Source organism: Pseudoliparis swirei, chromosome 21 (genome assembly GCF_029220125.1).
Source record: "Pseudoliparis swirei isolate HS2019 ecotype Mariana Trench chromosome 21, NWPU_hadal_v1, whole genome shotgun sequence".
NCBI classification, from domain to species: domain Eukaryota; kingdom Metazoa; phylum Chordata; class Actinopteri; order Perciformes; family Liparidae; genus Pseudoliparis; species Pseudoliparis swirei.
Genome location: NC_079408.1, coordinates 15,523,824 through 15,536,862, shown reverse-complemented (window position 1 = coordinate 15,536,862; position 13,039 = coordinate 15,523,824). Strand labels below are relative to the sequence as shown.

Sequence of the window (13,039 nt, the reverse complement as noted above, 5' to 3'; positions counted from 1 at the left end):
AAATTATATTTAAATGCATACTTGAGAATCTATATATATATACACACACAAATACATGTTTTAATATTTAAAAATATATATATATAAAAAATTTGTTTTATATAAAATTTATATATATATGCATATATACATTTATATATATATAAATAAATATACATTTATGAATACATATTTATAAATATATATGCATTAGTATATATATATAATTTAATATTATACAAATGCTTATACTTTATAAACGCAAAACTCTGCTCAACTGTTGGTCTTTTCCTTCATGTGAATATTTTTCCCAAATGATGAAAAATGTTCTGTAATAAACAGCCAACACAATAATTCAAATATAAACTTTATTTGCCCTCAACGTGGGCAGAACACCCGGAGTTTCCAAACCCGTGACGCCACACGAGCTTCCTGCTCGCACGCCGCCGGCTCGGATGTCGGAGGAGGAGGTTCAGGAATAAAAGACACATTCAGACAAAGAACAGCAGCGCCTGTGTTCAGCAGCAGACGCACAACGACACACACACACACACACACACACAAACACACAAACAACGGTCTCACTCGGGAGATTCCACACGTTACCACATTCTATAGCCTCAAATTCAAGGGGTTGAAGTTCAGTGTACACACGCACGTGTGGAGGTCAATAGGTCAGTAGTGTGTAGCAGCTAACACTGGGAAGGCACCATACGGACATTCACCCAAAACAAAAGACTCGTCAGCCAATGGGGAAGCTGTAAATCCACCATTCGGCCAATGTCACATTTTCTTGACTGAGTTGACCTTTGACCCTTTGCCACCTCCATCTCAAAGTCACCCCACGCCAACACTTTGGTCCAAGACAAATGAAAGTAGTCAAATGTCCAATAACCCACATATTTGCCTCTTCTGTCAGTCTTTAAGATTGAACACTTCTTTCAGAAACAATTGATCTGGAAATGAACAAATAAATAAAATAATCTTAACCTACGAAACTCATAATTCTGTTGTACATATCGTCTTATTCAAAAGCTTGAATGGCTGCTCAATGAAACGCTTTGAATGTGGCCGTCATGAAGTTCAAAGACAGAATGTAAACACGAAGCAGCTCAACAATAAAGTCCCGAGGAGGTGTTCCTCTCTACCTGAACATTAACAATGAATATCATTAAAAACATCAACTGCACGTCCAGTGGATGGTGCTGACCAGTCCACTCATTGAAATGTGATCCTCTTCTCAACATAGAGCCGTGTTGTAACCCTTCAGCGGGTCATATTCACTGTTATTACACATTTGGTTGTATAGAAGTCTATATAATTACTCCTCTGGTTGTATAGAAGTCTAGGCTTCATGTGTTGAAGCTGCATTCTCTCTCTTGACCACCAGGGGGCGACTCCTCTGGTTGTATAGAAGTCTATATAATTACTCCTCTGGTTGTATAGAAGTCTAGGCTTCATGTGTTGAAGCTGCATTCTCTCTCCTGACCACCAGGGGCCGACTCATCTGGTTGTATAGAAGTCTAGGTTTCATGTGTTGAAGCTGCATTCTCTCTCCTGACCACCAGGGGCCGACTCCTCTGGTTGTATAGAAGTCTATGCTTCATGTGTTGAAGCTGCATTCTCTCTCCTGACCACCAGGGGGCAACTCCTCTGGTTGTATAGAAGTCTATATAATTACTCCTCTGGTTGTATAGAAGTCTAGGCTTCATGTGTTGAAGCTGCATTCTCTCTCCTGACCACCAGGGTGCGACTCCTCTGGTTGTATAGAAGTCTATATAATTACTCATCTGGTTGTATAGAAGTCTACGCTTCATGTGTTGAAGCTGCATTCTCTCTCCTGACCACCAGGGGCCGACTCCTCTGGTTGTATAGAAGTATATATAGTGACTCTACTTCTCTCTTCATTTATTCCCTCAGTAAACATTGTAAACATGAGTTTATGTCTCAGTCTCTAGTTTCAAGTCTTCTTCTTTACAGCATGATGTCATCATTTAGTACATTATGCTCATTTAGAGTCACACAGACCATGAAGCAGGGGACGCTTTATGGGCGGGGCTACAGGGTGACCTAAAGCGCACCTATAGGCTGTTAATTAGTACATTTAGTTATTGGAATGTTGTTAGCTAAGTTAGCATCACAATAACTATCTCAGTGAATGTGACTCAGGCGAGGTGGGATTAGCATTAGCTACGCTAGCGTTACGAGGGCCATCTGTAAACTTACTGATGGTAAACAAATACTTCACCAAATGTATCTAAGTAAATACAAACAACTGGTTCCACCAGCTGTATCTGTGCCCCCAGGCACAAGCAGGCACTCTGGGGTTTCCTGATTATACCCTACATACAACTTATAAATATACTAGCAACTATAAATAAACTAAAATCACAGCGCAATGAAAATAACCCGCTGAGTGAAATAAAATGTAAAAGGAAGTGTGAAAAACAAGACTTGAAATGATGAACCACTGAAATGAAGATTGTTTGTGGCCAGCAGCATCGGCTCCATCACCGCTCCATCACCGCTCCTGTAAGCTCCTCCTCCTCCGTCCATCTCTCCATCTACTCGTCTTCAGTCGAGACTTTTTCCACGTCATCTGAGGAGGAAAAGAGTTCTTTGGTCCACAATGTCGGTTCCACTGAACCAAAGCCCGTTTCATACACGTCACACCAGCAGAACTGAGCCTCTTAAACATGTTTGAGTACGTACACACCGGCTATTGTGAAGGGCTCTCACACACACACACAGCCCCCCCCCCCCACACACACACACAGCCGACCCCCCCCCACACACACACACACACACACACACACACAGCCGCCCCCTCCATTCCCCTCCAGCTCCGGGCAGATTTTCCACAATCATCAAAAACATCAGTTGAAAGCTGGTCAGCGCTGTACTCACTGAGAACAATTTTTTTGACTTACTTTTAATAGTATTTATGACTTATTTTTAATGTTTTTTATAACTTACTTTTAATAGTATGTATTACTTATTTAATGTTTATCATGAATTTCTTTTAATGTTTTTTATTAATTATTTGGAATGTTTTTTATGACTTACTTTTAATAGTTTGTATTACTTGCTTTTAATGTTTTTATTAATTACTTAATTATTTTAATTAATATCGTTTTATGTTTGTTATTGTTATGTTTGTTATTGTTTTATGTTTGTTAAAGTCTCTCAAGGGACTACAGATGCTAATGAGCTGTTTAGCTCAAATTCATGTTTTAACTGTACATGGTCCCTTTTAAATAAAGAGAATAATAATAATGTTACATAAATCTGACCAATGCAAACAGTTGCTGTGTATCTTTGAGAACGTTTCCATGCTAGAGGGCAGAGAGGACATCTTTTCAAAAAAATAAAGTCCAAGTTGGTTGGACCAGACAGTTGAAGACGGCCCGTGTGTTTCTCGTCGTTCCTCCTTCCGGGTCGGCTCGGTGTCAGATGAGCTGAACCCGTTCCCACGCACGTCTCTCACTGAATGTAAAGAACGACCACATGGGTATTGCTCATAATACGATGTAAGCGTGTGAACGCCGTTTCCTGACCTGCCGTGAGCCTCTTGGTTTGGTCCCAGCACCAACACTTTACACTCCCTCTTGGCTATCTTCCCCAGTGAGATGAGGGCGTGGTCGGGGGCCGGCGGCAGCGCTCTGCCACCCGGAGGTCCCACGGTGGACGCGGCGGCCCAGGGCGCCGCCGCGCTGCCGGTCCTGATGAGACGGGAATGAGCTGTAGATGTCTGCGACATCATTTAGACAGCTGGAGTAATAAACCCTCCCTACCTGCTGTGGCCGGACCTGGACGGCGCCGGCTGGGAGAAGCTCTGCGACCGGGCCGGGTCACGTTTCTCCAGCAGCCCTCTGGCTGCGGGGCCCAATGATGATGATGGTGACCGAGGCTCCACGGGGGGGCTAGACACCGAGGCTGTGAACTGGAGCTTCAGTTTCATGTGCTGGCTCAACTACGGTGGGGGGGGCGAGACAGGGGTGTCACTGGGTTTATTGTTGTCAGCCGATTACCGTTGGAGTGCATCGGAAAGAGCCGGGCGGTACCTCAAAGAGTCCAGTCCTGAGGATCTGGAAGGCCACGGTGAAGGAGAGGGAGGAGCCCTTCCTACACTGGCCCAGGTTGTTGAGGGGAGACTGGCACACCACCGCCGGGGGGGCGCTGTGATCATCTCCTCTGTCAGCTGATGAACAGATGAATGGAGGGAGGGAGGTAAGCTGGTTTGTAGGTAACTTGGTAGGTAGTTAGGTAGGTAGGTTAGTAGGTAGGTAGGTAAGTTGGTTGGTTAGTAGGAAGATGGGTAGGTAAGTTGGTAGGTTGGAAGGTCGATAGGTAGGTACGTTGGTTGGTTCGTAGGAAGGTAGGTTATCTTCGATCGGGACTTGTCCTTTAACTCCCACGTAAAGCAAATCTCAAGGACTGCATTCTTTCATCTACGTAATATTTCAAAAATCAGGCACATCTTGTCTCAAAAAGATGCAGAAAAATTGGTTCACGCGTTCGTTACTTCGAGACTGGATTACTGCAACTCCTTATTATCAGGCTGCTCTAATAAGTCTCTTAGGTCCCTCCAGTTGATCCAGAATGCTGCAGCTCGTGTTCTCACTAAAACTAAGAAAAGAGATCACATCACTCCTGCACTAGCTGCTCTGCACTGGCTCCCAGTAAAATCAAGAATCACTTTTAAAATTCTTCTCTTAACGTACAAAGCCTTGATTGGTGATGCACCATCATATCTTAAGGAGCTTGTAGTACCATATTGCCCCACTAGAGAGCTGCGCTTACTAAATGTGGGACTACTTGTAGTTCCTAGAGTCTTAAAAAGTAGAATGGGAGCCAGAGCCTTTAGTTATCAAGCTCCTCTTTTATGGAACCAGCTTCCACCTTCAGTCCGGGAGGCAGACACAGTCACCTCGTTTAAGAGTCGACTTAAGACTTTCCTCTTTGACAGAGCTTATAGTTAGGGCTGAATCAGGTTCACCTGGTCCAGCCCCTTGATATGCTGCTATAGGCTTATAGCTGCTGGGGGACGTTTAGGATGCACTGAGCACCTCTCTCCTCTTTTCTCTCCTTAAGGATGAATTTTCATCTCTCAATCACACGTTACTAACTCTGCTTTCTCCCCGGAGTCCTTTTGACTTCACGTCTCATGGGGTCATCGGACCCTATGAGACGGCATAGATCCTATCTGCCTGATGGATCATCGAGGTCTGGGTCGTGGAATTCCTGCTCCTGACTACGCCACTGTCCTGTTGAGACTCCGCCCACTGTTGAGACTCCGCCCACTCCTCCCCACCGCCATCTGCCTGATGGATCGTGGAGGTCTCCATCGTGGAATATGCCTACTATGAACTATTCATACACTCTGTCATATTCATTGAATGTATTTTAACTCTAAATCTGTCCTTCTGTACACATTACATCTATTGCACCTGTCCATCCTGGAGAGGGATCCTCCTCTGTTGCTCTCCTGAAGGTTTCTTCCCTTTTTTTCCGCCTGAAGGGTTATTTGGGAGTTTTTCCTGATCCGATGTGAGGTTTTGGGGCAGGGATGTCTATGTGTACAGATTGTAAAGCACTACGAGACAAATGTGTAATTTGTGAAATTGGGCTATACAAAGAAACTGAATTGAATTGAATAGGTAGGTCGATAGGTAGGTAGGTAACGAGTGGTGGGGGAGAGAAGGTGGAAGTAGATTAGGATAGAAAGCGGACGGCTCAAAGGAAGCTCGAGATGTTGAACGCTTGCTGACTCCTTGGCAGTCCGTTCCTGCCACACTATAAAAGGAAAAGCCGCTGGACCAGCACCAGACCTTATTTTTATGTTGGGGAAAAACTCTGATCCCTGAATGTGGTTAAAAATCTAATTAAAGGTAAAAGCTCAAATCTTCCCACCTCCCGAAGAGGAATCAATACAGTGGGAAAGAGGCATCAGAGTGTCGTTGTACATGTTGTGTCGAGCTGCGACACAAAATCACTCAAGAAACGGAATGAGCTGAATAGTTTCTGCACAGTAATAAATAAATATAAAGAAGAAGACAATCAGAACTGGAGCGGGCGACGATGAAGTCTGCGACTCACCGTCCGAACTCCAGATCAGCCGGACGGCCAGGAAGTCCTGCAGGTTGTTGAGCAGGGTGTATTTCACCCAGAAGCGCTCCAGAGGCCGGACGGCACGGGGACAGGAAGCGGTCATCACCAGCAGGGGGCGGTCCAAGCGGATGCTGGGCAACGAGTAACAACTGGAGATGTACCTGGAGGGAAACACGTGTTTCGCTTTCACTGAAGAAATGTTGAAAGTGGAGCGAACGCCGTTCACAATAACGTTTTGTTTTAATCACATGACCTCCGACCTTACACCTGTTGACCAGAAGAGAAGCAGTTACCTTGTCAACGGCAGCGTTGGAGTGTACCACTGTAACACAGCCACCAGCTGGACCTCCAAACCCTACACACACACACACAATCAGACACACACACACACACACACACACAGAGAAACAAAAACATAAACAGAGAGAAACACACACACAGACAAAGAAACACAAACACACACACAAACACACACACACAAAAACAAAACACACACAGACAAACACAAACACACACACACAGAAACACAAACACACACAGACAGACACACACACACAAACACACACACAGAAACACAAAACACACACACAGTATTAGGACACAGGATGAACTAGACGCATGTAAACCTGTCGCATGGTGACATGTTCATTCCTCGACATGAACACACACGCTGTGGTTCACTGACTCACTCCCACAACCACCGGCAACACAAAAACACACACTGGCGCACAAAATGTGGACAGAAAAAGTTTTACAATCAGGCTTTTTCTAGGGGAATGACAGAGCGTTTATAAAATTAAACATTAGTCAGCTGTTTTTAAAGTGCTGACAACCTTTTGGTTTTGGTCTTTTTGTGGATAATAATGTCTCCTGAAGACAGAGGAGGAAGATATTCTAGTTTCATAAGATGTCTGAACTCTCAGTTCTGTGCAATATAATCCTAAATAGGGGTTTGGGTTGACTTGAGGTTGGGGGTTCGGCTCCAGACCGCCGGTCCATGTGTGTTTCTGGGAAGAGACGGAGACATTTTCTAAATGCCTTTTTTATTTTTATGCTGTGCCACAAACTAAATTCCATTCATCTCTCATGTTCTGTAGACTAGAGATCCAACTGGATACCACGAGGAAGGAGTGAGGACATTGTTATATCATTTATTTAATTTTGGGGAATTTTGGTCGGACTGACCCTTAAATCCGTGGCTTGAAGTCCCAACAGACGATAATACATACAGATGTGAACCCAAAACAGATCATTTCTGGATTCAAACACAGAAGAAATGCCTCTCCTGTCTCCATCATGAGGCCTACAAGCAAAAACAACGTATCCGTATCTACTTATATCCTTGCTAACGGCCTGTGATAAACCACTTAACACGGCAATCTGTTGTTATCTCAACAAAATGAATCTCGTGATTCTACAGAGGAACAGAAAAATGAGGACTTTTGCCATAAAGTCCAAATCTTGGAGAGCTCGTGTGATGGCCTGTGACGGGTGAACGGCAGGAAGCCGTCTGCTCACCTCGCTGGACTCCCCCCGCGCCTTGTCCTGCAGCTGCAGCTGGAACAGGAAGTTGTGCTCCTCCAGGGCGCTGAGCGTGCTGGGCAAGCGCGACGACTCGCCATCCATCCGGTAGAACGACGCCACGGTGACCTCCGCCGATTGGTGGCTTGAGGGGAGGAAGTGTAAACAAAGGAAGCGTTGCTCTGACCCACATAGCAGCACGGCGGATGAGACGACAACCCTCCATGTGTGTGTGTGTGTGCGTCATCATGACTGGAGGCGCCTGCTGCACCAATCACACGCCCAGCACAAGAATACGGCGACGCAGTCATTCACTCACGACAGACACACATGAGGCTGATGGGAATTTATGTTTTGCAAAATACAACCGGTGTCAACGGCTTTGGAGAAACACACAAACAAAGAGGCTCCAGCTCAGAGTCAATCACTGGGAAAAGATGTGTTCATATACTATTTCCCACAAGCCTTTATTTTGTAAACGCCTTTTAATCTTTTAGGTCCTTTTATTTTGAAGCTCTTCCGGCGAGACAGGAAGTAGATGTAAATCTCGAAACTTTACTTCGCATAAAGTACGTTAGCTAGGCAAACTGCAGGAAAAGGTGTTTATGAGTATTGTTCTCACTCTCTGAACGGCTGAGCACCGAGCCGGACGGGAACGAGGTACTTTGTGTTTTATTTGGGCTTTGACGACATGTTTAGTGACTTTATTTGTTAATTAACTTGTAGAATAAATTGTAATAAGATGCTAATGCTAGATATTAGCTATAGTTTCCCTTTAAGAAAGAGAACATGTTGTGAGTGATGTCCACATGTATATATTAATGTCATCTAATTCATGTTTACACTCCTAGGAGCTCATTTCTTATTTGTTCCATGAGCTCTTTCGGTGATTTTTGGAAATTAAATGGAGAAACAAACACTCTTAAATGTGTGTTCGTCAACACGGCTCACACGAATAAAGGAAACATCAGTACGCTTCAGCCGATGACGGAGCCTTCAGTGAGAAGCAGACACTCTCCACTTAAAATAGATGAACCACTAAATATGCCGGAGGAGGCAGTTCAGAGCCATAACACGGCGGGGGAAGTGGTTTCCGCAGAGATTTGGGAAGTTCCTAAAGATGTTTTGAAACTATTCGTGGATGCGTGTTCCCTTGTCAGCTGCTGGGAACCTGAGCAGCTCACCAGTTGAATCGGAGGCGATGTGTCGTATACCGAGCGCCGCCGACGGCTCGACACCCAGGGAACACAAAGAGGAGTTTGGTTGCGCCGTCAGAATGTTTATTATCCAGCAGCAGATCAATCCTCTTGATAAGGGGTCCCCAAACCTTTTCCTGTGAGGGCCACATAACTTTTCCCTTCTCTGATGGGGGCCGGGGTCAGTTCGTAACAGAAAAAGTGTGACGATCGCAGGGGTGGCTAAATGTAAACATTCATTGTTTTCCATTAAGCCACACATCACCATAATAATAACCCTCTCCGGGAGAAAATTAGGAACTCCTAATTATTCCGTTCTATTTGACAGGGGCTAGTCTAGGATTTGCGTGGCCAGACTGAGAAAAAAATCCTAATGCGTCTCTGGTATTGTTCAGGGGGCCGGGCCAAATGTGGAGGCGGGCCGTATCCAGCGCGGGCCTTAGTTTGGGGACCACTGCTTTTGATAGTCTTATAGTTGGGGCTGAATCAGGTTCACCTGGTCCCGCCCCTAGAGATGCTGCTATTGGCTGATAGGCTGCTGGGGGACGTTTTAGGATACACTGAGCTCCTGTCTTCTCTTCTCTCTCTCCTTTTGGATGCATTTATATCTCTCCATCTCACATTATTCACTCTGCTTCCTCCCCGGAGTCTTTGTGGCGTCTCATAGGGTCTATTGGACCTGGCTGGGTCTGATGCCTCCCGCTATGGCCGTGCTGATGCTTACCAGACGTCGTCGACGATGAGAACCGAGCCGTCGGGCATCATGGGGAGGTAGGAGGAGTTATAGTTAGGAAGGATCTTCACATCTCGGACACACAGCTCATCCTGAGAGCTGCAGTTCAACACTGAGGGGAGACAAAGGGGGGGGGTTAGCAAAACTCTAGGCGTGTGCGTGTGTGTTTGTGTGTGTGATGATGGACTACCTTTGAGGACAGTCAGGTGTTTCCCAGACACGGCCATGTGCTGACATTGGACACTGGGAGGTGGAAGAACTTTCAGGACGGTGCTGACTGGGGACGGAAACAGGTGTTCAGTAATCAGAGGAAAGAGTTACGATTTTAAAATGAGGTTAATTGATGAGAACAAAACATACATATTCTTAGTTTAAAATGGTAAATACATTTTTTTAGACGTTGGTATTGTCGGATTAAAGTGGTAAATTTATGAGAAAAAATATGGATAGTCTTAAATTAAAGCGGTACATTTTTGAGAATATATATATATATATTCTTAGATTAAACTGGTACATTTATGAGAAAATATGTGGATATTGTCGATTAAAGTGGTTAATTGATGGCATTTTTTGGGATATTCTCAGATTAAAGCGGTAAATTTTTTAGAATATTAATTTGATTAAATTCTTATATTAAAATGGTACATTTATGAGAAAAAAATGTGGATATGCTTAGATTAAAACAGTAAATGTATGGGAATATAAAAAGAGGATGTAAAATGACAAGAACAAAACATACATATTCTTACAATTTCTGCATTTGGTCATACAAAAGTGGTACATTTATGATGAAAGAACGTGGATATTCTTAGATTAAAGCGATACTTTTAGAATATATTTTGTAATATTCTTAGTTTAAAGTGGTATTTGTGAGAAAAACGTGGATATTCTCAAATTAAAGTAGTATATTTTTGAGAATATAATTCTTTTAAATATTCTTAGATTAAAGCGGTACATTTTTGAGAATATAAATTTTAATAAAGTGGTATATTTTTGAGAGTATATATATTTTATATTCTTCGATTAAACTGATAAATTGATGAGAAAAAAACGTGGATATTCTTAGATTAAATTTAATTTTTGAGAATCTACATTTTCTTAAATTAAAGTGGTAAATTGATGAGGAAAAAAATTATAATCTCAGATTAAAACAGTAAATTTCTGAGAAAAAAAAACATGGCTATAGTAGAAATTCACAAATCTCTGAGAAACAAAAGTGGAAATATTCTTTGAGATTCTAAAAGTCATAAATTTTCAGGAAGAAAAAACTGTTTTTTGTGTGTGTCAAGGAACCACATGGCTTGGTTGAATCAGCTCGTCACACCACAGCCGCTCGCCGGGTCTTGTGTATGTCGTTGAGAGAAGCGCTACAGCTCGTACCCTGAGCCTTGAAGGTGCTGAGGTCCTGCCTGAACGTGTGCATCGGACTCCGGAGCTGCAGCAGAGTGAGGTAGCCGAGTTCCTCCACCTCGTCCTCCCCGCCCTGCCTCCACACGGTCACTACGATCTTATGGCAGCAGAGAGAAACAGAAGGTTGAGCCGACATTCCTGCTGTCCACCTGCATTTGGTCTTCCTGATGAATGAGTGTGTGTGTGTGTACATGCAGACGTGTCTGACCTTGGCTTTCAGTGTGTTGACCGGCAGCTTGTCCAGAGAGACGGCGAGACTAAAAACGACCCGGTCCTCCAGCACCAGAGCAGACTGCAGGAGGACGAGCAGAGGACAGGACGTTGATCACCATGTCTTTCACAGACATGGTGATCATGTCCAGATTAAATTAGCATTCAGGACTCAAACCTATCTAGAAAACGACCGAAAACTGTGTCAAATGTCCTTCTCCAGTTCTCCAGTCAAATGACATTGTGTCTTGTTTAGTCTAAACAGTCCAGGGGATGTTTCTGTTTTGATATTTTGACAGAAAACTCCTCACATTGGAGGAACTGAAACCAGATTGTTTGACCTGAATTGCAGCTGATATGGAGAATATCAAATGTGACGAGATTTTGAACAAATATCTCAACATCATGGACCGTGTTAGAGGAGAAGTTGGCATGGTCAGCGTGACGTCCCACATTGGTTTGTGGACTGTGGTTTTTAAGCCTCGAGGTTGGTGATTTTTCCGTCGCCATCTTGGCTTTTTGCAACCTATAAGCACCATGGTGTAAAGAAGAAGACTTGAAACTAGAGATTGAGACAAACTCATGTTTACAATGTTAACTGAGGGAATAAATCAAGAGAGGAGTCATTTATATAGACTACAATACAACCAGAGGAGTCGCCCCCTGGTGGTCAGGAAAGATAATGCAGCTTTAACACATCGCGCATAGACTTCTTTACAACCAGAAGAGTCGCCCCCTGGTGGACATTAGAAGGAATGCAGCTTTTAAGACACTTAGTCAAGAACGATAGTCAAATGGCGGTGCCGTCTGAGTCGTCTGCAGTGCCCGGAGGCCTCCTGTCAGACGGGCTCGGGGTGGGGACTGGGGACTGGAACTGGTTTAAAGCCCTTGAGGTCCTCACCGCACTAGCAGGTCTGGACACATCTGGAGCACAAACACCTGCACGGATCAGGCTGCTCAAATCAAATCAGAAGAAAGCAAGTAAGTGGAGAAAGAAAAGTGTATGAATGGCTGTGGGTTTGGTTTCTCCCCTCGTCACTTCCGGTTACACTGACACGGTGATGGCAGTGAGTTTAAAGGTTGTCCAACATGTCCCACGTGGTTGTTCTTCTTTAATACAGAATGTCGAGAGTCAACACAGTGAGGAGCACCACTCGTCCATGTCCGCCATACCTTCACCGGCTCCCTCCCGGACTGCCGCCCGCCAGCCGCACAGCTGTTGCGAATGAGCCGCGGGCTGCACGGGCTGAACGTCCGGCTGCTCTCCGGTGGGCCCCCCCCGCACTCCCCCTCTCCGGACTCCTCCTCCTCCCCGCTGCTGGTGCTCTGGATGTCCGGCTGGTACTCGGCGCCGGGTGTCCGCGCGCGGCTCTCGGCGACGCACGCGCTCGCCACCGCGGACAGAGAGCCCGCGAGCTCCTTCCAGCTGTCGTCGTCGTGCCAGCGCAGGACCAGCAGGAACTGGACGACCTCCCCGAGGTAGACGTGGTCCCGCCGCGGAAGAGACGCGTAGTCCTTAGGGTCGGACAGACTCGATATCGGAGCGGCGGGGAAATACATGAAGTACTCGCATTGTGACTCCATCACTGAAGTTACTGAACTAACGGCTCACTATCTGCTGGTGTACACAGCGCGAGGCTGAAGTGCCGCAGTGTGTTCATGTATGGCTGGAAAGAAACACCAGTTTTAAATAAAACTAACTAATCTAACTAAAACGGTCGACTACTTTTACTACCGCAAACAACGGGTTTAGCGTTAAAGTAATCCCCGGGACATCGATATCCATTTTCGCCGTTGAGCTTCCGTATACAATACAAACAGGGCGGCTAATCAAAAACAGATGTTTTTATCCAGACCACACTAATCAATCACCGGACGA

The 13,039-nt window shown here is 44.8% G+C and overlaps 1 protein-coding gene across 1 annotated transcript; it reads right to left on the bottom strand.

Moving 5' to 3' along the window:
- Positions 1–333: 333 nt before the first annotated feature.
- Positions 334–12,945, bottom strand: trappc14 (trafficking protein particle complex subunit 14). The gene is made up of 12 exons (XM_056442966.1): positions 12,334–12,945; positions 11,159–11,242; positions 10,921–11,047; positions 9,731–9,817; positions 9,532–9,652; positions 7,609–7,756; positions 6,384–6,445; positions 6,079–6,251; positions 4,044–4,180; positions 3,774–3,952; positions 3,537–3,701; positions 334–2,578 (listed from the first exon to the last, which is right to left on the bottom strand). The coding sequence occupies exons 1-12, from the start codon at positions 12,742–12,744 to the stop codon at positions 2,575–2,577; spliced, it is 1,698 nt and encodes a 565-aa protein (XP_056298941.1). The 5' UTR covers positions 12,745–12,945; the 3' UTR covers positions 334–2,574.
- Positions 12,946–13,039: the final 94 nt, after the last annotated feature.